General features: G+C 40.1%; 1 protein-coding gene across 2 annotated transcripts in view; it reads right to left on the bottom strand.

Annotated features, from left to right (window-relative positions):
* Positions 1–224: 224 nt before the first annotated feature.
* The window catches only part of WASL (WASP like actin nucleation promoting factor), a 38,065-nt gene continuing 12,437 nt past the window's right edge, over positions 225–25,852 (bottom strand). The window contains exons 2-12 of one of the 2 annotated variants that reach the window (XM_075274269.1): positions 20,510–20,644; positions 18,557–18,643; positions 15,967–16,063; positions 14,052–14,075; positions 12,886–13,051; positions 11,983–12,025; positions 10,781–10,934; positions 3,300–3,317; positions 2,492–3,027; positions 2,279–2,387; positions 225–1,587 (exon numbers count right to left, since the gene is read on the bottom strand). In XM_075274269.1, coding sequence (XP_075130370.1) covers positions 1,526–1,587; positions 2,279–2,387; positions 2,492–3,027; positions 3,300–3,317; positions 10,781–10,934; positions 11,983–12,025; positions 12,886–13,051; positions 14,052–14,075; positions 15,967–16,063; positions 18,557–18,643; positions 20,510–20,644 — 1,431 coding nt within the window. In that variant the 3' untranslated portion in view covers positions 225–1,525. The remainder of the gene's footprint in view (positions 1,588–2,278; positions 2,388–2,491; positions 3,028–3,299; positions 3,318–10,780; positions 10,935–11,982; positions 12,026–12,885; positions 13,052–14,051; positions 14,076–15,966; positions 16,064–18,556; positions 18,644–20,509; positions 20,645–25,852) is intronic. The other variant, XM_075274270.1, reaches the window with a different exon arrangement.

Genomic DNA, 25,852 nt, shown 5'->3' with positions numbered 1-25,852 from the left:
ATAACATGGCGAATAGGTTTCATGTGGTCAGAGGAATAAACACAGTTCTTGTTATGCATTAAATACACTATGACGTTTACATGATCACTTTAATTGCATGATTATTGATAATTCAATACTTCGGATTTCCAGAATATAAAATGAAACAGGACCAGCCTGTCACACTTAACCTTATATTAGTTATTAACAGCCAGTAAAGTTTACAATGAAAGCTAAACCAACAAGAAAGCAGCGGGAACTCATTTATTGTGACTCCTAATAGCATAGTCTGGGAAGCAAGTTCTCATCCCATTATCTTGTCATAGCTGAAGACGTGGATAGAAGTAAATATCAGGTACGTATACAAAGTGTATTCTTTATTACTTATTAATGCCAGCCTCTGTTCCCCAAAACTATACAATAGATAATAGAGCATTGCAATAGGCAGGTTCATAACATATTAGTGTTTATTTGCCATATAGACTAATATTCATTTGCCATTCAAGATAGATTTCCGTATGATTGTGTTGTAGTGTTTGCCATTTGATACACAGGAATGCAGCACAATAAACAGCACTGAATGTGTTCTGGAGCTTCTGCAATGTTGCTTGCGCGCATTCAGAAACTTAGCCCTACAGTAGAGAAGCAAGCAGTTCTGTCAACATAGACAAGAGTAAGTGTGCAAAACAGGCACCACTGCGGATATTGTTCCATGTGTAGTGTACAGGGTAATAAATGGATCCACGTAGTTAATGCAGTTAAGGCCTAACTTTCCGGTGGCCTTATGTAGCATTGCTATGTCAGTCAGTCCTATTCGCAATTTAAGTTAAAATGCCACCAATGCTTACTTGCCATTCTGTCTGTCCTACCTTCAGGTTTGTAAAGTATCGGATATAAAACTGTTTAAGAAAACAGTCAATTAATATTGCTGTAAATAGCAGATGCTATTGCTTGAACTTACTAAAACGGGTTGTTAGCGTTAATGTAGTGTCCAAAACAAGAAAAAAAAAAGTGAAGAGAAACAAAAAACAAAAAGAAAGTACATATATAAGTAACATACACGTAGCTCTGAATTCAAAACCAGGGGCGGATTTAGCAAAGATCAGCATGACTTAAAAAAGAATGCAGTGCTATACTAGATTTCAATAAGAAATTTAGATACAGAAAAATCAGGGTAAGAAAATAGTGTTTCTTTTTTTCATTATAACAATTACATTAAAGGTTGTTGTCACTGACTCGCTTAATCTTCCGTAGGGAGATCTTGTCACACCGTTGTTGTATATTCACTAATGTGGTCTATTATGTAATGTCAGTTTGCACACCATTAGCAAGAGGAAGATTTGTGTGCAGCGTTATGACAAACCTTTGCATTTCCAATGAGGTATTGCACAGATTATTAAAAAAGCAAAAGGCAACAAAAATATACAGCAGATTGGTAAACCATTTACATGATCATTTTACAGAAGTCATAGACAGAAAGTAGTGTTTAGTATTCATTCACCTTAAAAAAAATATATATATTATATATATTTATATAACGTGTAGCTCAATCATCCCATTCATCATCATCCTCAAAGTCTTCGTCATCATCTTCATCCTCATCAGTATCTAAATTTAAAAATGACAGTATTACTAAAAGCAACAGGCTGTGTGTGACTATATGTATGCACGCCTATAGTGGCAATATACAACACATCCATGTATTATATACACACATCAAATGTTCTCAAATGTAAAGCGGCTTCATACTGTCGCTGCTGTCTGTGGTAAACCCGAACAGCAGACGGCTTGCGAGCAGTCTGCTTTGAAAACCCATTCAAATAAATGGGTTTTAAAGGTGACCGTCTGTGCGCGTTTTCAGCCTCTCTGCCTGGTGTCCGGTTCTTTTCTGCGGACACAAAATCCTATATTGAGGACTTTGTGTTGGCGAAAAAAAGAAACGGACACCGGGCGAAGAGGCTGAAAACGTGCACGGGCGGTCACCTTTGAAAAGCCATTCAAATGAATGGGTGTTAAAGCAGACCGCTCGCAAGCCGTCTGCTGTCCAGTTTCCCCGGGGTTTACTACGGACACCACAGTGTGGACGGCAGCAGCAGTGTCATGGACATGGTGGATATCTCCCTCACAGTTCCCTCATTCCCCAATGAATAATAATAATAATAATAATAATAATAATAAAAATTTTATATTTTTAATAAAAAATATTTGATACACCCAGCTTCTAAGGGTGAATGTCTGGTACAACCATACACCCAGGATATTATTCCTGCAAACACTAGTAAATATTTGCTTTCCAAACCTGAAGAATGAATGGCTTTGCTCCTTTTCTGCATTACTTCCATCAATGCTCCAACTATTCCAGGAGCAGGTGCAGGGGAAGGTGCAACAGCATCTGCCTCATCTGTCACCTGGTTATAAAAATAAATAAATAAAAAAATTCACAAATAATCAGAAGTGGAAAAAAATAAAAGCAATGCTTTGAAGGAAGTTGAGATTTGCAACAGTTACTCACAGCTTTTAACTGTATTCCCTGTCGTATTTGGTCTAACAGAGCATCCCGTCCAGAGGAAGACACTGGTCGATTTTCCTTATTGTCTACTTTCCTAAGTTGAGCTCCTCCCTTAATCTGCTCAAGAAGTGCTGCCTTGTTGCCAGCAGGAGGTGCAATCTGTTGATCATTGTCTGCTGCTGTCCCAGGCAAAGGTGGTGGACCAGGTGGAGGAGGAGGACCAGGTGGAGGTGGGGGTGGAGGAGGGGCAGGTGCTCCAAATCCTTGCATTGGAGGAGGCGGTGGGGGAGGTGGACTTGAAGGTGCAGATGAAGAATGACCAGGTGGTGGTGGAGGATGCATTCTATTAGGTGGAGGTGGTGGCGGTCCTGATGCCCCGGGTCTGAAAGGTGGAGGTGGTGGGGGTGCAGCCATAGGAGCTCTGGAAGGAGGTGGCGGAGGCTTTGAAATGCCACCTCTTGCTGGAGGAGGAGGTGGTAGACCTGAGCTGTGTGAAGGAGGTGGTGGAGCGCCACCCCGTGAAGGTGGCGGTGGTGGTGCTGTAAAATAGAAACCATCAATAGCCATGAGTATTGTAATAGCTACACATGCCAAGGTCTTCAAACAACTTTAAATCTTCTTTGAAATCACAGTATAAGTCCAGAATCCACACTTCAGGGTGCATGCATTTAACAAATGAAAAGATGGCATAAAAACACAGAACTCAGGTTCAATGTGTTAATTTGGAATCAATTCTGGACTTGAAGGGAAATCAGAAAACCACACTTTACACTCCATGCTTCAATTCTCATTTGCAACCGTCCATACATACCACTCCAACGTGGAGGACCTACAGAAATAAATGGAGCAGTCCTTTAATATGGAGTTTATACTATAGACATGAATCAATAAAGAAATCCATGCACGTGCATGGCAAGTGTTAGGCTGCATGCACGCGGAGTTTTCGGGGGCGGATTATGCACACACAAAAACTCTGTGTGCATGCAGCCTTAATACAATGGAAGATAAAACACAATATTTCACCATCAAGGTGAAAGGAGAAACACTACCACATACTGAAGTTTTGCAGATTGGAAATACAGATCCATTATTGGTCCTTTGTTTTGGATCCACTCCTGGCATGGCTAAAGAGACCATCAAGCCATAAGAGTAAATCCATCCTTAAAAAGTTCTCCCACATTTATCGTTTAGCCACAGAATAAGGTATGAATATCTGGCTGCTGTGTGTCTGACCCCTGGGCCCCTAAGTGGTCCAAGTGAACAGGGTAGGGAAGTGAATCGTACACGGTCTGTGGATGTACAGCAATACCATCCTGATGGGGTACTTCGTCTGATAGGACCCCCAACAGTCAGAAGAACAGATGTCCAGTGACCAGACCCTTACCTCCTTTCCACATAACAGCCAAGTGCATATTGGCGGGAAACGCCTTTAACCCCTTAGCGACCTTTGACGTACTATTACGTCATGGACGCGAGGTACTTCGCGCACCATGAAGTAATTGTACGTCATGGTGATTCCGCCCGCTCACTAGCTGAGCGGGCGGAATCGGAACTGGGTGATGGCTGTTACTGACAGCTATCACCCTTTTCCATAACCTCCGGTCGGTACTTTTACCGATCGGAGGTTTTAACCCTTTGATTGCGATGGTCAAACATGACCACCGCAAACAAAGGGTGCCGCGATCTCTCCCCCCCCCCGCCGGCACCCCCCGCGGTGAGATCGGTGGGTGCCGGTATCTGTAATATGTAGTCTGGGGTCTGGTTAGTGACCCCAGACAGCCCTGAGCACTCACTTACCTGGTGATGCTCCCGGCGTCTTCTGGAAGTGAGTCTGTGCCGTCCGCACAGATCACTTCCTGTGTCTAGAGTGAGACACGTGCAGGCTGTCACTGCAGCCTGTGTCTCATTCTATAGTAGAGAATCAGTGATGCAATCATCACTGATCCATGTGTCCCATAGGGACACAAGAACAAGTAAAAAAAAAATGTAAAAAAAAAAAAAGTATTTGAAAACAATTAATAAAGTTATAAAGTCCCAAAAATCCCTTTTTTCTATAAAAAATGAATTATGTAAAAAAAAACACAAAAAATTAATAAAAACAATACATATTTGGTATTGTCGCGTCCGTAACAACCTGTACAACAAAACTGAAACAATATTTAATGTACACAGTGAACGGCGGTAAAAAATAATGGAAAAAACCCGCCGGAAGTAGTGATTTTTCGCCATCTCACCTTACAAAATGTGCTATAAAAAGTGATCAAAAAGTCATATGCACCCCAAAATAGTACCAATAAAATGCACAGGTTGTCCCGCAAAAAATAAGCCCTCAACCAACACTGTCAAGCGAAAAATAAAAATGTTACGCCTCTCAGAAGATGGCGATGCAAAAATCACTGATTTATGTCCCCAAATGTGTTTTTGTTCTGCAGACTTAGTATCGCATAAAAAAATAACATAAATGAGGTATCGCCGTAACCGTACTGACCCGCAGAATAAAGGTCACATGTTACTTATACTGTACGCTGCATGGCGAAAAATGTAAAAGGTAAAACTCGATACCAGAATTGATTTTTTCTCTTTTAAATCCAGCAAAAAAAGAGTTAATAAAATGTAATCAGTAAGTTTTAGGCACCCCAAGATGGTGTCATTACAAAATACATCGCATCCCGCAAACAACAAGCCCTTATATGGCCACGTCAGCAGAAAAATAAAGAAAATATAGCCTCTACCAATGTGAAGACAAAATCACGCAAAATCGCCAAATCATTAGAACACAACTGGGTGCGGCAGGCAGGGAATGTATAAGCTGTGCGAGCGAATATCAGGGGACACCTCAGATTTACAGCTTATGAGGGAAAATATACCAGAAGTGACCCCCAAAGTGACCCCAGTGTGACTTCCCCAATCATAGGAGCTACTGGGGGTACAGTAGGGAATTTAGTGTCTGCAATGTCCTCCGCACCGCTTATACATTCCCTCTTCGCCATCCGCTGTGCAGTCACGTCCGGGATACTAATACTCACTACACCCCCTGATAAATTATTTTAGGGGTGCAGTTTTCAAACTGCGCTCACTCCTTTGGGGAATCCACTTTTCTGGTACCTTACAGGCTCTACAAACATGACATGGCGTCTAGATACCAAACATCTGAATCTGTGCTCCAAAAGCCGCATCGTGCTCCTTCCCTTCTGCCCCCTGCTGTGCGCCCAAACTGCAGTGTATGCCACATGTATGACACTGGTGTAACCGGGGTAATGTCATATGTAAGTATAAACTGATATTAGGGCACATATATGACACTGGTGTACCCGGGATAACATATGTAATGTGATATGTGGGTATAAACTGATATTAGGGCCCAGCCAGACACAGAAGGGAAGAAGGTTATTTGGTTTTTGGAGCACAGACTTAGACGGTTTGGTTTTTGGATGCCATGGCACTTTTGCAGAGACTCTAAAATTTCCCCTACAAAATGGGGTCACTTCTTGGGGAATTCCAGTTTACTGGCACCTCCAGGGCTCTGCAAAAACAACATGGCGCCCAGAAAGTCCCTCTAAATCTGGACCCCAAAAGCTAAAAAGCGCACTGCTCCTTCGCTTCTGAGCCCTGCTGTGTGCCCAAGCAGCAATTTATACCCACATATATAATTTTTTTGCCCCTCAGGAAGGCCCACTTAATAGTTTTAGGAGTGCAGGTCTCTGACAACACAAAGTGGGTGCAATGCATTGGATACCAAAATGGCATATTTCTTTAAAAATTTCAATTTTTGGGAAGCATTTTTAGTCTCAAAATCATAATACCACTTGATACATTCCTTGACGGGTGTAGTTTCTAAAATGGGGTCACTTTTGAGGGGTTTCTATTGTATTGATACTTTAGGGGCTCAGCAAATGCGACATGGCACCTCAAAACTATTCCAGCAATATATGCCCTCCAAAATCCAAATAGCGCTCTTTCCATTCTGAGCCCCAACATGTACCCATACAGCAGATTATGATCCCATATGGGGTATTGCCGTGTTCAGGGGAAATTGTGTAACAAACTGTGGGGGGCTCTTAATTCTCTAACTACTTGCAAAAATTAAAAATATGGCGCTAAATGGACGATTTATTGGAAAAAAAGTAATTTTTCATTTTCACATCTCAATGGTAAAAAAAATCTGTGAAACACCTGTAGGGTCCAAGTGCTCACTAAACCCCTTGATAAATTCCTTGAGGAGTCTATTTTTCAAAATGGGGTCGTTTGGGGGGGGGGGGGGGGGGTTTCCACTGTTCTAGCACTTCAGGGGCTCTCCAAATGCAACATGGTGCCTGAAACAGATTTCAGCTAAATTTGCCCTCCAAAATCCCAATAGCGATCCTTCAGCTCTGGACTTTACAGTGTGCCCATAGATCACTTTACATCCACATGTGGGGCATTTCTGTAGTTGGGGCAAAGTGCTTGACAATTTGTGGGGTGCATTTTCTTTTTTAACCCCTTGTGGAAATGCATAATTTGGGGTTAAAGCTACATTTTATAGCAAAAAATGTCACTTTTCCTTTTGTTGGGCCAATTCTGTTACACTCCTGTAGGGTCAAAGGGCTCACTAAACCCCTTGGTAAATTCCTTGAGGGGTATAGTTTCCAAAATGGGGTGACATTTTGGGGGTTTCCACTGTTTTGGCACATTGGGGGCTCTGCAAAAGGGACATGGTGCCTGAAAAGTATTCTAGTAAAATCTGGCCTACAAAATCCAATTAGCGCTCCATCCGCTCTGAGAGCGACCGTGTGCCCGTACATTAGGGTACCAGCACATATGGGGTATTGTCGTGTTCAGGAGAAATTGTGTAACAAAATGTGGGGTGCAGTTTCTCCTTTAACCCTTTGTGAAGATGAAAAATTTGGGGCTACAGTGACATTTTATTATAAAAAAAAGTAATTTTTCATTTTCACATCTCAATGGTAAAAAAATCTGTGAAACACCTGTAGGGTCCAAGTGCTCACTATACCCCTTGATAAATTCCTTGAGGGGTCTAGTTTCCAAAATGGGGTGACATTTTGGGGTTTTCCACTGTTTTGGCACCTTGGGGGCTTTGCAATCGGGGCATGGCGCCTGAAAAATATTCTAGCAAAATCTGGCCTACAAAATCCAATTAGCGCTCCATCCGTTCTGAGAGCGATCGTGTGCCCGTACATTAGGGTACCAGCACATATGGGGTATTGTCGTGTTCGGGAGAAATTGTGTAACAAAATGTGGGGTGCAGTTTCTCCTTTAAACCTTAGTAAATGTGTAAATTCTAGGGCTAAATGAATATATTAGTGACAGAAATTGAAAAATGTAAATTTGACCTCCATTTTGTTTTAATTGTTGTGAAATGCTGAAAGGGTTAAGAAACTTTCTAACTGCTGTTTTGGATTCTTTCAGGAGTGCAGTTTTTAGAATGGGGTGACTTTTGGGGGGTTTTATTAGAGAGGCCTTTCAAGTTCCCTTCAGAACTGAACTGGTCCCTTGAAAAATGTGTTTTGGAAATTTTCTTGAAAATTTGGAAAATTACTGCTTGACTTGTAAGCCTTATAATATCTGAAAAAAATGAAAGGGTGATTAAAATTTGATTGCTACATAAATCAGAGACATGGTTAATTATATTTATGAAAAAATTCGGGTAGTATGACTTTCTATTTGAAAGGCTTGCAATTTCAAAGTTTGAAAACTGCATTTTTTTCAAAATTTTCACCAAATTTCCTATTTTTTCATAATTAAAGACAAAACATATCGACGAAAATTTACTACTGACATGAAGTACAATGTGTTACGAAAAAACAATCTCAGAATCACTTGTGTAAGTTAAAGCGTCTCAAAGTTATCGCCATTTAAAGTGACACATGTCAGATTTGAAAAAAGAGGCCTGGTCCTTAAGTCACTTTTGGGCTGTGTCTCTAAGGGGTTAAACATATGTTAAAATCTCAAAACATACCTCATCTGACTATATGACATGACATAGACATCACCCTATAGAAGCCAGTGCATTAACGCCTACTTAGCTTGGGTCTTTAGAATGGTTCAATAGATTTGGATGAACACAATTTCTGGCAGCGTGATAGAACCAGATCATGTACATCATTAGACACTTCACACAGTGACAAGCTCTCTTAAAAGCATATATAGTATTCCTTTTCACCAAAGCTTCAAAAAAAAAAAAAAATCCATGGTGGACTTATTTCTCTGTTTCAAGGGAAACACCAAAGAATGGTTTACATTCCTAGACTGAATGCATCATATTGGCAGTCCTTCTCCATTGCTACAGTCCTCCCGTCAGCCCTCAGATAGTCCAGTGTTGAAGGTAGTACATATACTGGAACCTGAAAATGCGTCTTTGTAAAACAATTGGGGCTTATGGAAAGATCCAATTCAGAGTAACTGGGATTGCATCTACTATGAAACACAGGTGATTTATGTTTCTTGGTCCAGGTATACTCTCAGACTCCTTGCAGACACAGCTGTATGTGGTTTATCCGTAAGCTAATGTGCACAGTACAAACAAATGTCTCTGTAACAAACTGTCAGAAATGGTAGTGAAGGTTGGCATTAGCCATTTGTATAGATCGAAGGAGCAATGGGTGAGTTTAGGATAAAAAGGAAAAAGGTGCTGTTATCAAAAGTAGAAGAGTTTTTTGCTTCAAGTAGGAGTGATCTGAACATGCCTTTAAAGAATCACTCCAACAAAATCTATCCCTGAACACATCGAATGACACACTCCAGGCTTATCCCTACAATTCAGCCCCTCTTTAGCTCCTGATCAGACACCATCTTCTTCTCTGAATCCAGTGATGTATGAGCAGAGCTTCACATGAGCAACTACAGTCTGTACTATACTTACCTGCTAAGGATTGTGTAATTATCCGTCACTTTATATTCTCCCAAATAACCTTAGATACTAAAAGTATATAGTTTGGGGGGGGAAGGGGGGTGCTGAGCCGTGAGATCCTTAGCTATGTGGCAAAATTCTTCTTGAGAGGTGGATCCGCACCCTTAAGTCTTCGATTGGAAGAAATGTTTTACTTTAACTAGAATAGAGAGCTCCACCTTATGTATAGACTGAAAAGAGACCTTGGAGGCGCTAACATTGTCAAATATTACAAAACATGTTTCATTCTACATAAGATGTCTCCCTATGGCTCTCCCTGGAAGTCTTAGAAATAGCCTCATCCTCCACTAATTCAATTTTGAGGATGCTTCCAATGTCTCATCTGCCTACTTATAATCCAATTTCAAAGCACTACCTTAGAATCAATTACTCAAGTATTTAATTTCCCATTGCTTGCCTCAATTACTTCCTAAGAGGAATCCAATGTTTTCTCATAGAGGAGAGCCCCCTGTGGAGAACACCCCCTCTCCCTTTGTTTAGAAGTATCTTACCATCTTGGAAGCCACACTGGACATGCCCTCTTCAAGTGTGTGTGTGTGTGTGTGTGTGTGTGTGTGTGTGTGTGTGTGTGTGTGTGTGTGGTTAAGCTTAGCACATTGGTGTCACACTACCCATCCACTATATTTAATGAAGAAGCTTAAAGAGGACCTTTCATGGTTTGGGCACAGGCAGTTCTATATACTGCTGGAAAGCAGACAGTGCACTGAATTCAGCGCACTGTCGACTTTACAGATCTGTGCCCTGGGGTAAAAAGCTATCAGTGCCAATACCATAGCTCTTCACAGTCAGAAGGGCGTTCCTGACAGTCTGTTAAGAACATCCTTCTTCAAAGCAGCGCCTATTGCACTGTACTGTGTGAGCGGGGAGGAACGTCCCCTCCCCTCCTGATAATACTTGACTACGGACGAGCACTGTGAGCAGAGTTGTTCCACACCAATGCCCTGTTTTCTGCATGGTTTTGTCATAGTGTGGTAAACAATCGTTAAAAGAAAAATAAAAGGAAATAAATTATGGGGAACCTATGCTTAATGACATCAGGAGTGGGAAAATTACCAGAAGTCTTGTGCTGACATCTAGTGGCCAATATGAGAACTGGTTCTTCAAAGCTTAGTTTTCTAAACATGGCAAGACTGTGTTCACATCACAGATCTGATCATAAATACTGTAAGAGTAATGCTATATGTCTAATTTCCAAGAAACTTGTCATTTTAATGGCCAGACATATTTAATGTATAAAATAAGCCCTAGAAACTTTGGTGACTTCTATATGTAATCCAAACTATATTAACAGTATCCTTATTAAGCTGTGAAAAACACATAATTCCACTCTGAAAAAGGCCATCACTTTATGACCAACACATCCCATGTAGTTAGGCACAACTCACCTTGTCTGCGTAGCTCATTTTTTACAGCTTCAACACCTCCTGTTTTCTCAATGAAGTCATAGATGACTTTTGATGTCTCCTTATCTTTAAGCTGAGCTTCAGAGATCCCACACAAATCAAATAACTTTTTCAGTTCTGGGTCCAAATTATTCACCTAGAATAATTAATAAAAAAAAAATATTTTTTTTTTTAAACTGATGGCAAGACTATACGCATTAAATACATAATCTGATTTACAATCTGGAACTCCTAATATAATCATAGTTACATGGTTTGTGTAGAAAAGTGAAAACAGACCTAGGTCCATTAACGAAAGAATGGTCTGCTGGGATGAATTAAGGGGTTGCATTACTCCATTCTTATACTGAGCAAAATGATTTATAACTTCTGAGAGTTACAGTAATGGTCTATAGAGAATAAACCAATTTCATCTATCCACTGTATTTCATGGACTGTGACTCTGTGAAACAAGTCACTCATCTCTGCTTATGTAACACCAAAAAGTAATATTACAAAACAGACTAGATGCCAATAAAGCCGCTACCTAGTGGACTATATGGAAGTTACATAGGTTCTATTAGCACCTAACTGAAGCTACCCAACGGTACAAACACTGCCAGCTTAGTATGAGAGTTTAAAGCAAGATGTAAAAAGAGCTTCCTGAGCTCCCCTCCATACTTATTTTTCCCATCATAAGCTTTCAATGCTGTCCTGCCATCCCAAGTGTAAAAAGACTGACAGCTAGAGGGCTCAGCCATGCACGTGTCATCATTATAAGCATAATACATAGTTAAAATATTTACACAACATTAGTTAGGGGGGAAAAAAATAAATCATGAAACACTTCAAAGAATACTTGCATGGGCAGATTTTCATTTTTAAACAGGGACCTGTATTCCTTAAATTCAGTAAACCGTAAAGCTTAATAGTTTGTTATTACTACTAATTAGTTTCGTCAATGACTGGAATTACACAAGGACAAAGCCATGAAACTGGCAACTATACTGATGTGACTCATATGGGAATTAAAGGTGGAAACCAGAACTACTGGCGGTTTTACTAATGACACTGAGCCATAACCGGTAGAACATTACTAGTAGAAAAACAAAGCAAATGTCATTATTAGTTACCACAGTATAGCAGAACATGTATCACTATCTTCCAAATGGTCATTAACATAGCTTTTTATGACTCATACTTACATCAAAGCCAGTGTTTGGATCCCATCCCACGTGTCCAATGTGCCTAAACAAATCAAAATTAAAGTTGACATTGAGAAACCACTCAAAACACAAATGAAATGTTGCAAATCCACAATGTAGACCACAGGCACAGAATATAGAATGGTCTATGAATAACGAATATTTTTTTATCCAATGCAACTATACAGGACAAAAGTAGCTCCACATGAAACTTGCTTAGTGCAAAATATGGCACGGTTATAACCAAAAATGACAATGTTGCTCCAAACTAAGACTTTTTGGAGTACTTCTCCAAGCAGACACTCAGCAAGTGAGAGCTCTTTTAAACAAACACAGACTGACACAAGACAACTCAAGGGGGATCTCAGGAAAACAACCCCATGCCCTGTTGTATTTGAAGGTCTAGCTCTGGCAGACCTGGTCTTGGTACTGTATAGACTATCATTCAGGTAAATAGATTTTAGAAATGTTTGTTACAAAAGATTTAACACAACTGTGACATGTAAATGAGCACTAAAAAGGTACAGCTCTTTCACATCATCATTGACCTTTGTAATTACCCTTAGGCCTTACTTAACGGAATGTGGAAAACTGCCTTGTAAGGGTTGGTTCACACTAGCGCTTGTATTCCATCCGGAAGGAGTCTGCATGGACGCCCTCCAGACAGAATACAAATCGCAATTGCAAGCGATGTGCTGTCAAAGCACACGGACCCCATAGACTATAATGGGCTCCGTGTGCTTGCAGTGCACTACCCGCACACAAATGAATCTTTATTTTACTAAGGCAATGCCTGTCACCTAAAGGCTTCTGTTCCAAACTGCAATACTGCACGACTGTATTCTGTTGAACACTGAAAAAGGAGGGGGAGGGAGTTTTCTTCATCACAGAATATTTACGTACTGGAAGTTGCTAGGTGTCCCAATATCGGCCTTGGTGATTTTCTTCTTCTTGTTTTTTCCTTTTTTCTTATCTTTGTTGTAAGGAATGTTATTCACTTGTGTACTGTATCTCGGGGTAGCAATTTCGGGATGTATGATGTCAACCGTTGCCATGGGTAAACTTGGCCCTGGAAAAGGACAGCATAATACAATAAGAATACAACTGTAAAATGCAACCCTTAGCAGTGAGAGATAATAGTTTCCGCGTTTTACATAAAGGTTTGTTCCAGTGAATTTAAAAATATTAAGAGGCCCAAGTTTTGGCCAAAATGAACAATTAGTTGCTATCCAGAAAAACAAACAATCTTCAGCACAAAAAAGGTATTTTTTAAAACATAGTATTTATTTCAAAAACATTAAAAAATAGTACCAGATGTAGAAAAAATATAGCACTTACATGGTAGATTCCATAGATAAACGCATGTTTTGGGAAAAGTTAACCAGCCTACGCGTTTCAGGACATCCGTCCCTTACTCATGGCGTACATCGCCATGAGTAAGGGACGGATGTCCTGAAACGCGTAGGCTGGTTAACTTTTCCCAAAACATGCGTTTAACTATGGAATCTACCATGTAAGTGCTATATTTTTTCTATATCTGGTACTATTTTTTAATGTTTTTGAAATAAATACCATGTTTTAAAAAATACCTTTTTTGTGCTGAAGATTGTTTGTTTTTCTGGTTACATTATTGCCCTAGCCGGGGGTATATCTTTCGTGCACATAAAGGTTTAGCCGACTCTTTTCATTGTGGGCGAGCTGTGAACCTTTCACATTTTTTCTAGAATTAGTTGCTATCCTATGGATTGGAACTGAGTGTCCGATCACTGGGGTCCAAAATGTCAGGTCCCCCAGTGATCTGGAGGAAAAGGGACAGAATCCCCCTAAAGTCGCTTGTGAATGGAGCATCAGTGTGCTTGTGCGACCAGTGCTCCATTCCCTTCTATGGGGTTGCAGTCACTGTCAGATATTACAGTCCTAGCACTCCATTCACAAGGAGACTTTAGGGGTCTTTCTGATCACAGGACAGGGAGTAAGCGTCCATAAGAGCACAACCCCTTAGAGTTCAGCTGAACTGGTTTGCGGATTAAGACTACTTGTTAAAAGGTACACAAAACCCTTAAACTTACCATTTGGGGGATCTCGCTTTTTATCTGAAAGAGAAATAAAGTTCATTTTAAAACTTTATAGGTATCAAATGTTTTGCAATACCTTAAACTTGTATTTCAGGTACAGAATACATCTTGTGTATGTAACAGCAAACACATCACTATGAATGTGACTTCTATTTGCTTAGGTATAGAATAAAATAAGACAACAAACAAATCATAAACACAGTGATCCCTCAAATGGAATAAGTCAGTGTCATGCTCTTGTAACCGCAGGCCACATGAAGTCCCTGTAGGGTCTAATTTTAGAGAGCTAGGCTTAACCCTGTAATGTCACAGGTGTTGGAAGAAAACAGTTTGAAAAAGCACAGGGAGAAGATTACAGTGAGTGACTTTCCTCCAGCTTCCATGACGTTACACTATTATTCTGATCTGAAATTATAATTTTAAGTTCAAAATAGGAAGACATTAATAAGACCTTTTTTGCCTGGAAAACCCCTTTAAATTAACCTGTTAATAGCACCAAGTGCAACCAAATACCTTTAGCAGTGTTTTGAGTGATTTCTGGGTATTTCTGTGAGCTCCTAGTATCTTTTGCATATGTTTATATGGACATCTGCCTGTTCTGCGTTTTCCTACAAATACCATGATGCCTTGAAATCCACTCAGAGTTGACTCACACCACCTCCCTCTCTCTCTTTCATACTCTCCTCCTTCCCTATTTGCATAGCTATCCCAGCCACTACTAGCTCTTCTAACTACCTCCCACACCCCATCATACTTACCTGTCTTCCAATCCAGGACCTCACATGCTGGCACTATTGTGTAGGCGTGTGCAGCTGGCAGACATCAAGAACAGGATGGTGTAGGTCAGCCGGAAGTGATGTTCTGTGCCCGGAAGACAGGTGATCACATGACCTCCCGATAATTTAGGTAAATATAGACTTTGGGTAACCAAAGTAATTAAGAAAGTGTGTTTGGGGAGGGGGGGGGGGCGGGCATGGGGGATATAGCTTAGATTAGAAAGATCAACTTATCCCAGACAACAACTCCTTTCATGCAAAATCATGTTTATGTAAGACATCGATGGCAGCTGTTAACACGCGGCCAAATGTAACTGTGGCATCTAAAGTGCGCAGGCACTGCCATCTTTGCGTGATCGCAGTCCCCCAAGGGGCCATTGTTGACCCTGTCCGCTTGAAAAGCAGTTATCCACAGAAACCTGCACACCCCATAGACTATAATAAGGTTTACAACCAGTTTTATACTGTATCAGGCGGAGAGAAAAGTCCTCTTTGCAGTCCTACTGCGCAGGCGCCCAGGCCATTTTTTTTTTTTTTTTTTTTTTTTTTTTTTTTTATCATCAGTGTCAGTTCACGAGCACCGGAGGAGGACGGGACCCAAGGACATCAGAGGAAGAAGAGGCGTGGATGAAGAAGACGGCGCACCCTGAATGCCTGCCCAGGGTGCACGATCCGTAAGTAGATATTCTTTTTTAGGGTTTTATTTTAAAACTGGGGGGTAGTTTAATATAACATTTACGGTGCCTGAGGCTATTCACGCATATGTGGGGCTCTATCAGCATGATTTTGCTGATAGAGCCCCTTTAACTCGTAATATGCTACTGTCAATCCAAGTTGATTTACACAAAAAAAAAAAAAAAAAGGAAACCGTCTTTCCCCAAAAAGTCATATGTACCCACAAAATGTAAGGTCTCAAAGCTACATTGCAATAAAAATGTAAAGTTATGAACGCAGGGTGATATGTTAGATCACTACAGGGTTAAAATACACATAAGGCACCAGATTTGTGTGTCAGTAATATTTATTTCAATCAAAAATATCCAACCTGCAACAAAAAGTAAAGTTGCAAAAACATTCCCAAAATTGTCAATGTGGCTGTTAATAGAATTCCATTTTAATAATATCAATCTTACCAGGTTTTTTCGGTCTTCTTCCAAGCAATTCAGTTATCGCTTTTCGGAATCTTTTCGCTTCCTCTTCACTTGCAAAGTTTAGACCAATCTGACATGTCTGTTGGCCATATAATAAATACAAATAACTCATATTCAATGTGAGGTGTTTTCAATAAGAAAAGGTTTAAAAAAAAATTTTTACAACAAAAATAAAAGCTCTAGATCTTTGTGCCACAGTCTAGAACATTTCTCAACACCTTACAGGTGGTGGGAAGAGCATTGTGGGGACCCCTACTAAGCCATGTTATAGGCCACTTGGACACCTCAATCCTTTATGGGGATCAAGAGGAACAGAAATGCTAACTATTCACATTTCCCTATACTAGTATTACTTCATATAATTTGGTGGAAGATAAGGGAGTTATAATCCATTATAGCAGTCACTTAACATGATCACTGAGATACCCCTTGCTCACATAACGTGTCCCAGCTAGAGGGCATGAAAAGAAGTGGTACAGTGTTACCAGCCTCACATTAAAGGGAACCCATTTGGTGATTTTGCCACCCTAAATTGACTCCAGTTCAAGTCTCCTAAGGTGCTCTTCTCTAATGGTGAGGGTGGGGGCAACTTTATCTAGTCAGGCATTCACTGAGCTAAATCACCCCTGTGAGACCGGAGTTTAGGTTAGGTGAGGGATATATGAAGTCACACAGCACAGGGAGAGATTTAATAGGTCATTACTACAGTTTATGGCTGAATAACTATCTGCCTGGTTCATTAACCTTAATAAATATTTCGATATTTGGCATTCTTTTCTGGCTGATCATAATTATAGTCTTGACTGCACAATAACGATCAATAAAGTGATACCTGGGACAGAATGGGTGACAACATCCACAATTATTTCTATGTTGTACCAGCAGATTTTGGATAGGGTCTGGGCTAACCACCTGGAAAGGATTAGAGATGTAAGGCTGATCTTGGTCCCTTGGAGAAGACACAGTGGGAGGAAATGCCATTGTGTGTCACTGAATGAGGCTCTCACATTTATACCTGCTAGACATAGACACTAGGCCCAAACAAATCAAGTGTGTAGGGGGGGGGGGAATCAGTCAACCTCATCCAAATGCTATGATCCTGCCTGAAAATGGAAAGTCTCTAGGCTTGTAAACATAATCAATAGAGTGTATATGGTTAATGCTGAGCAGAAGCAGTTTGTGTCTATCCCCAAGATAAGTGGTGGATCCACCGAATGAATTAACTTAGAACTTAAACTGATAGAACAGCAATGGTTGGATAACAGAGGCTTCAAACAAGAATCTATTGCCAATTTTATCACCAGTTGGCAGGTTAAGCTACAGAAAGGCATTGGGCTTGTGTGGTATTGGGCTTGATGCTCATGTGGTATCCTTCATGTATCCATGGGAAAATAAATAATACTTATGTAGGAGTGGAATAAGTTTTTTTCTTATTTTTTTCTGTAATTCTGACACTGCTGTCACACAGGCATAAAAAAGCATAATGTGCCATAAAAGTACACACATCTATTCTATGCATGCCACTGCTTGGACTATAATGGTATACCGATATATCTTTGTGAGGTTTATCTCTGTTAAGGAGGAAGACCATTTATGAAAATTTATAAAAAAAAAAAAAAAAAAAAAAAAAAAGGATGTTGTTACATCTCTTCTGCTGTACAGCCCGGGTATAAGTTCTACCCTTGTCAATGGGATGTGTCCCTACTCACTGAGTGTACAACCAATGTTTGCAGTGTCAGATTGTGATGGGACACATCATATGACAAGGGAAAGGGCAATACCCGGTTGTCATCATATTCATACATTGTAGGAAGGATGACAGAAGAATTCTGAAAAAAGATGCTGCAGAATTATTTCATAGTGAATGCAAGTTTTTAATAAAATGGGCATAAACACTTGCAGGTTTTGAAAAATCCTATTTTCCTCTGTGTTCTATAGAATATTTGTATGCAGCGCTGTGTAAGATAATGATGGGGGGAAAAAATCATGGAAGGAAGATATATTTCCACTAGGTTTCTTTCATATGTCTACTAGGAATATAGTATTAGTGAAAAGCTCTAAATACTAGTCCATTTCTGTTACTAGGACCAGGGTGCTGGTTACTCACCGCACCTGCAGCATTTTCATAAAAAAAAAGTTCCTTCACGGGGGTAGAGGAAAGCTCACAGTTGAACAGGATTCTGGAAGAGTCCAGTAAGGGATTCAGTGTTGCATATGTGCTGGAGCTGTAAAGTTTGGATCTCTGCTGTGTGTCCAGTGCCTGGTAGAACGGAACTTGGTACAGACAGGAACACCTACGCTAATTAGAGCTCAGCCGAGCAGGTTTGTTTTCTGTATTGCTGAAGAAGTCTTATTTTCTGTTGGTTTTGGACTTTAAATATAAACTCAGGCACCCTACTAGCTGTGTCACGGTCTATCTGTTGTGAATCTGCTGTGCTTACCACTACTGACACTAATCCACCACAGCTGCCAAGCTACTACAATAGGTTTTAAAACTGGCCAAAGCAATATCATCCAACCATTAACTATATCACACGATCAAATATAAGTAAACAATGTATTAAATACTTACATCACCAGCAAATGTGTGAAAATATGATCTCGGACTATTATATACAAAGTTATAATATAGTTCCTGTTCATAGAGTTGTCGACCATCCTGAGAGAACAAAAAAATAAATAAAAATAATTCACAGTGAATATGTTGACAATTCCTCTACAACATTTCTCTACAAAGCACAAACACAAAGTACAAAATAAATAAATAATCAGATCTCTTCTGGCATTTTAAAGATTTCAATACAAAAACTGAAAAGCCATACATAAAACCCACAGGGATACCAGGCATGGCACACGCTTAACCCCTTCTTTTTTTTTTTGCTGGGCCAGGTGTATTTTCATCTACCGGTATGTTACTTTGGGGGATGTATTGCTTTGATCACTTTTTATTCAAATTTTTGTCAGAGGCAAAAACAGGTACAGGGTGATTTCAACCTAGTTTATTTATTTTTACAATTTTATGAGCGCCCCCCCCCCCCTTTCTTAGAAATCTTGAATCTGCAAACTTTTGATCGCGGGTCCCATTGACAGCATTAGAACTGTGGTGGTATTGTCCTGTCCTGCAATGCCCACATTAGCTCCAGGTCTCCGCTGTACATTACATACATTACAGCACAGGCTGGTAGCTATGGCAGCTGCCATCTTTAAAGACCCAGAATCTACCTGGTATTCCCATCTTAAAGATTATGGAATATCCCATAAAGTAAGGGAAAACTTAAAGATCAATGGAGGTCTAATTGCTGAGACCTAACCAATTAGAAGGAAAGGGGAGAGCTTTGTCCCCCGTTCTGAACAGGGCAATTGTACATCACTCTGTTAAGTTAAAATGGAAAGCTCAAGGTCAGGGCTTGGCTATCAACCATGTTGAAATGAACAGGGTAGTGCGTGTGTGTCTAAACCGCTGCTCCATTGAGAGCAGAGGAACAAACTTTTCTGTTCTGCTGATCAATAGGGCTCTCAGCCATTGGACCCAAATCAGTCTCTATGTTATCACCTATCCTATTGAGAGAGAACATCTCAAAAAAAGAAAACGTGAAATATAAGCAATAGAGATGAGCGAGTACTATTCGAAACTACCGTTTCGAATAGCACGCTCCCATACGAGTGAATGGGGGCAGCCGGCGCGCAGAGGGTTAAGCGGCAGGACGCCGGCCCCGGTTAACACTCAGTTCAGACTAGTGTTCGAGTTTCCGTTCTTCAGATCTATTTGGGGACTTGAAAGACGGAAACCCTATCAGCTTAAAAAGCAGTTACATGCGGAAACCCAAGGACCACAAGACTATAATGGGGTCTGCCAGGTTTCCGACTAAAATCAGCGGACAGAAGAGTCTTCCTTGCAAGCAAAAGCAGTACTCTAGGAAGTTCAAGACCTGCCTCAATGCCTGATCTGTATAATATTTCAAAGCAATTTTCTCTCAAAATCTACAAAGTGGCAAATATAACAAAGGTAACTTGTTTATTGTACTTTGTCACATTGTGGTAACAGATGGATATGATTGGGGGAGGTTTTAGTCTCTCTTTATAGGGTATTCCCTCTTTACACATTTATGGCATATCCTCAGGCTAAGTTATATATGTCTAAGAGATGCAAACCCAAACCTATATTAAGAATTGTCATCTCCTGTGCCCAGTTAGATACATTAAGGCTGTGACAATGAAGAATTGGCCCGAATTATGTAACCATCTGAGTTTGTTGTACTGCACAGTTTCTGTAACTTGAATATACTGCCATGAGTTATAGAAACACGGCTGGCATAGATTACCAGAATCACTTATGCCAGATTTCTGGCAGAAATGATAATAAACTTGCCAACTTCACAATTCAGCAGTCCCACTTTTTGGGAAAGTGGCGCAAAAAAAGCCACTTTTTTTTTCTCAAAAATTCCACTATGTGAAAAGACAGTTACTTGAGAATTTTGTCACGTTACTGGAGTCTTATTAAAACGGATGCTAAAACATGCCTTACCTTTATATCATAAACTCGAACAAAATAGGATCTTTGTGGATTGTCCTTGACTAGGCATACAACTCCACAGCATTTTTTTACCCACATAGAATTACGGTCTGAAGCATATAGCTGAACAACAGCCGAATTAATAGTCTGTGGACAAAGGAGGAGAAAAAATAGTCAATAAAAAGACAAAAATTGGTTTACATTTTTTTCTACTTAGTTTTTATAGACATCCATTCCCAAACATGTATATAATCAATACCAAAAAAACAACAACCCCAAAACAAAACATAACAACCCCTCCCCCACACACAAATACAAACACAGGAATGACAGGATAAAACTCTAAAATTCTGAGTAAAATCAAGGCAGAATCCACCTCAAGATAAAAAAACAATCTTTTTATCTCCAGCTGAAAAAAAAAAAAATTGGCTAGAGAAAAAAAAAAAAAAACCTGCCTTGCATTGAACTCAATGGGACATGTTTTTAAGGCGGATTCTGTTTGAACTAAAGAAAAATTTTTTTTTTCTATAAATACACCTCAAATATACCTGTTTTGGTAAGCTTGACCAGTACGAAAGTCAGCTAGAGTAAATAGAGTATGTATACTTCGAATATATGCAATTATTAACCACAGTTCACATTACACAAGACAACACAATCCAGAGCGATAACACATTATAACCCCACAAAAAAAAAAAAAAAAAAAAAAAAAAAAAAAGTGTACAAATTCTGTGCTTTAGTAAAATGTATAACAACATGTCATAGAAATGTGTCAAAAGCTTTCATCAATACTTGCCCTATAGTTACGAATACATGCCAATTGTAGAATAAAGGGGCTTCGAAGTGCCATTCCAGGGGGTCATCCACTTGCAACAATTGATGGTCTGCCCTTAGGATGTACTGAAGCACGTTTGTTATTTCGGTTCAGTTATTACATTATTTGCGAGCCTTTGCCTGCAGTTTCATTCATACCAATCCAGAGTAACTTGATCATGCTTACGGCTTTGTGTCAAAACGCAAAGGTACCATTAAGGCCCAATCAAAGGCCTCTCTGATGTTATTCAGGAGTCGGAAAGAAGACAAAGACTAGTGTCGGAGCCCAGGGGAGGTGAGTAGCACTGTTTTTTTTTTTTTGCCTGCTCATCTCCCTTGAACCTCCACTTATACTCTGGGGTCTAAAGAGACCTCAGAATATAATAGTTTTGGTTCAGAAGGCATTCTTCAGAATGAAACCACTGGTCAGACCTTGCGAGATTAAATCTTTGAACCTATATTCATACTTTACAAGGGGCGTGATCTAAATCACCACCAGTCTCAAAGAAAAATGCCTAATTGTTAGTCATTTAGGTCATAATTGCCCAGCCCTACTGGATATTAATTCCTGATAACACCACTGTCTTGTAAAAAGAAAAAAAAAGTCTATATTGCAGAGGTCTTTGCACTTTCAACCCCAATGAACAAGAACAGAGCAGCAGCTGGGCAGCGCATGCACTGCTCTATTCATTTCAATGGGAGTGCTTGATAATAAGTGAAGTGAAAGGAAAGGTTTGTGCACTGCCTGACAACCACTCCGTTCTATTGAATGGTTGGGGTGTAAGTGAGCCAATCTGTGGATGTGGCGTAAGATGGCGTTAGTTATACCTAAAATCTAAGTTACCACCATACATCTCAGTTCTAGCGCATGGAACGTCTCTATGGTGCACCACACATATTAGGAGGCCAGAGCCTTGCAGCAGGGGAATATGCTAAGATTGGCGCAGGAAACACCAGCTTTAGGAGATTTCCCCACTGTCTCCAATATGGCTACCTCCAAGTTTAATAAAATACAAATAACAGCGAAAAGTCTGAATATGTACAGTATCACTCCAAGGCTGGATTCACATCTGCAATGGAGTCTACATCGCAGATTCAGCTAAAATCGGTGGAGAGAAAAGCCCCGCAAGGACTATGACCTAGCGTTATATAATTAAATATATATATATATATATATATATTTCAAACGTGAAATCTGCTAATAACTCACAGCACAGACCTGCTGAAGACTTCGCTATGGGAAGAGCTAAACTAGAAGACATCCTACTCTTATTATAGGATACCACTCCAGTGTAGGAGAATGGGCCACAGGGATCCAATAGTGTTACCTGTCAAGCTAAGGACAGTCACCTACAAAGAAGTTCAACCAACAGCACATACTTCCAGTCCTCGGTGCTGCATTTACCAGCTGAATTCCTTATGATTTTGCAAAAAAAGATTATAAAGAAATTTCTAACTTTCTTGTAAAACTAGGAGGTACAATTTCATTTTAGAAAACTAAAATTGAATACATGTTCTAGCTGTGCCATGTGTTTGCAGTTACAACCTTATATTGCTGGAACTATCACTGCCTCTATTTCTCAGAAATAAGGAGTTAAAGGGTAAGCATGCACTCTAATAGAATAGGGAATCAGTAACGTGTAGGCAGCCTTTACATACTCTAGAAGCTCTTCCCACTTCCACAACTGCATTACATACAACCCACGGTGAACATACCAAGCGTTCTGTTTTGATAATCTGGAAAGATGCTTCACATAAACACTTCATTCATTATAACCTTTACAATGTTCACACCAGCGCATTGCAAGCAAATGCCGACAAGAAAAGTTCAGAACAATTCCAACAAGAGCATAAAATAAGTGATGTACTGTTCTGTAATCCCCACCCTACTTAGTGGCCATCAAAGACAAGGGCCCATTAGGAAGACTCTTCATGCATTAATCCCCAATGTGTCGGTTGCCCACCTGCTGCAAAGTATCACTGATATTTGGTTATGTTCCTCTATGGTAGAAAATTGCAGTCAACCTTGAAACTATCACAAGACACTCCCCCCCCCCCCCCCTCCAAAAGCTTTTTTTTTTTTTTTTTTTTTTTTTTTATGTAGATTGTGAGCCCCACATACAGCTCACAATGTACTTTTTTCCTTTTTTTCGGAATATGGGATGGAAATCCATGCAAACACGGGGAGAACATAAACTCCTTGTAGATGGTTTTTTGCCCTTGGCGGGATTTGAACACCAGGACCCAGCGCTGCAAGGCTGCAGTGCTAACCACTGAGCCACCGTAGACTGCAGCTAACTTGGAATTTAATGGTGTTACGCAGGAGACATTGTGGAAATTCCTAGTGCATGTTGCAGCCAAATTGCAATTCTAAAAATAGTCATGCAATAAGTAGTAAAATTGTTTTTGGTTGCTTAATTAGTCTGAAACTTGCTCTCATATGACATCTACTCCTAGATGAAGTCTGAGTAAAGCAGCTCCAGCATATAAACCATGAAGAGGCTCCCATGCAGGCAGTAGCACAATGGCCTCCTCATTGGTCCCAAAAGTCAAACCACCAATCTAAATTGATGGGCTAGCTTTAAGGAGTTAAGTATTTTTTATGACCCATACCTAGGATAGGCCATAGATATTTTATCCGTGGTGGTGGTGGTAGTAGTGGGGGGGGGGGGTTACTGCGGACAGCTTATCACAGCACAGCCGTTGGAGACAATGGAAATAGAGATGAGTGAGTAGAATTCGATCAAATGCCTCTCTGCCATAGGAATCCGTGCAAGCGGCTGATCACCAATATTCGATGCGCTTAATCCCTTGGTGTTCGGCCGCTTACACAAATACCTATGGCAGGGAGATATTTGATCGAATACTACTCGCTCATCTCTAAATGGAAACTGATGCTGTAATGCCAACCAGGTAATATACAGTACGCATAGCCATCTGCAGTCCTGAACACCTGATGCATATGGAGGTTTGGGTCATCTTTCAGCCCTCCAACGATCAGACATTTATGGTCTATCTTAAGATTGAGCCACCAAAAAAACAAAATATAAATCTTGGACAATCTTTTTAACAATAGGATTTGAAAAACCTGGGTAACCCCTAAAGTTACCTACAAAGTAAAGGTAGCAGGGTTTCTGGGTAGGAGTAGAATCAGAGAGGTTGTTTACACGCACATAATCTTTCGGCTGGGTCAGTAAATCTGGTTGTGCATTCACTTTGTGAACTCTAAACACTGCAAAAGGGATCCAAATTCCAATCTCCTCTCCCTAAGGAAGAAAAAGACCAATATTTCCTGTTGCAAATGCTGACTAGCAAGTACATTCCTTCTGACTTCACTGTAGTGATCAGGATTGCTTGACTAGAAAGATTCCTTTGCCTGACTATTTGTGCTTTCATGTAGAAGAAGTGAAGATGCTCAAAAATACAACCACAGAACCAGCAACACACGGAAGTCACACTCAGAGCTAGAAAATATTGTCCTGTTATCTATAGCAAGTTATTTATTCTAGTCCTATGGTCATACCCCTTATCACAAGAAGCTGCAATGCAAATGTGCACAGAGCCTTGTTCAGTATTTTATACATGGCTCCTTTATTTCCTCAATGTGTTACACTCACATCTGGAAAAAGGATCCTACTGACTGCATTCTATTACAGTGGAGAACACACAGCAACAGCCCGATTCTTACCAGCCTTAAAGGAATGTACTAAGAAGAAATAGAGGGGGGGATACAAAGTCTGCAAGATCAGACTACATAAGGTTTGTATGCTGTCTGTTACCATGGAGAGGCATTAGGTCTGCATAGGAGTCAGATCGAAAACTACTGAGAAATTTTAATCAAGTACATATGAAAAGTTATTTTTTCAATATAAAGGCACTTTATTTTGGCAATATGAAAAACTGGTTGCGAAGATATAGTCCGCGTATAACAGGAGTTATTCAGGATTACATACCCAAATGGAGCAAAGTAACCCCAACTAAATTTGGTTAATCTACTGCAGCATATGTTATCACAGAGCACAACAAAAACCAATGCATATGCACAAAAATGGTTTTCTAATGACTTTTCATTGGCTTTTCTTGTCTTCTGTAATAAGATATGTTGCTACAGCAGTTTACCCAGCTAAAGAAGTTCATGTTAACTTAGACGTTTGTACTTATGGAGAATAAGGAAGGGGGGAAGAAATCAAAGACCAAAATGTACATTCTATTTGGTTCAGTAATCACATTAAGACGTAATAGTATGTCCAGAGGATGGCACCACAAAGGAGTTACCGTATTTTTCGGACTGTAAGATGCACCGGACCATAAGACGCACTAAGGTTTTAGAAGAAGAAAATAGGGGAAAAAAATTTTGAAGCAAAAAAATTGTAAAAATTTGTAAAATATTTAATATAATAATATATTATTAGTATAATTATATATTAGTAACCGCCCACACTCTCCTAAGCCACACCTTCTCTATACTACTAGTCTTGGGAGGCGGTGAGCAGGGCGCTCTGAAGCCACATGAAGGACAGAGGACCGGACCAGCAAAGGGCA

The sequence above is a fragment of the Leptodactylus fuscus genome, chromosome 5 (assembly GCF_031893055.1).
Source record: "Leptodactylus fuscus isolate aLepFus1 chromosome 5, aLepFus1.hap2, whole genome shotgun sequence".
Lineage (NCBI taxonomy): Eukaryota > Metazoa > Chordata > Amphibia > Anura > Leptodactylidae > Leptodactylus > Leptodactylus fuscus.
The sequence above is the reverse complement of the archived record's forward strand: the minus strand, read 5'-3'. Positions and strand labels throughout refer to the sequence as shown.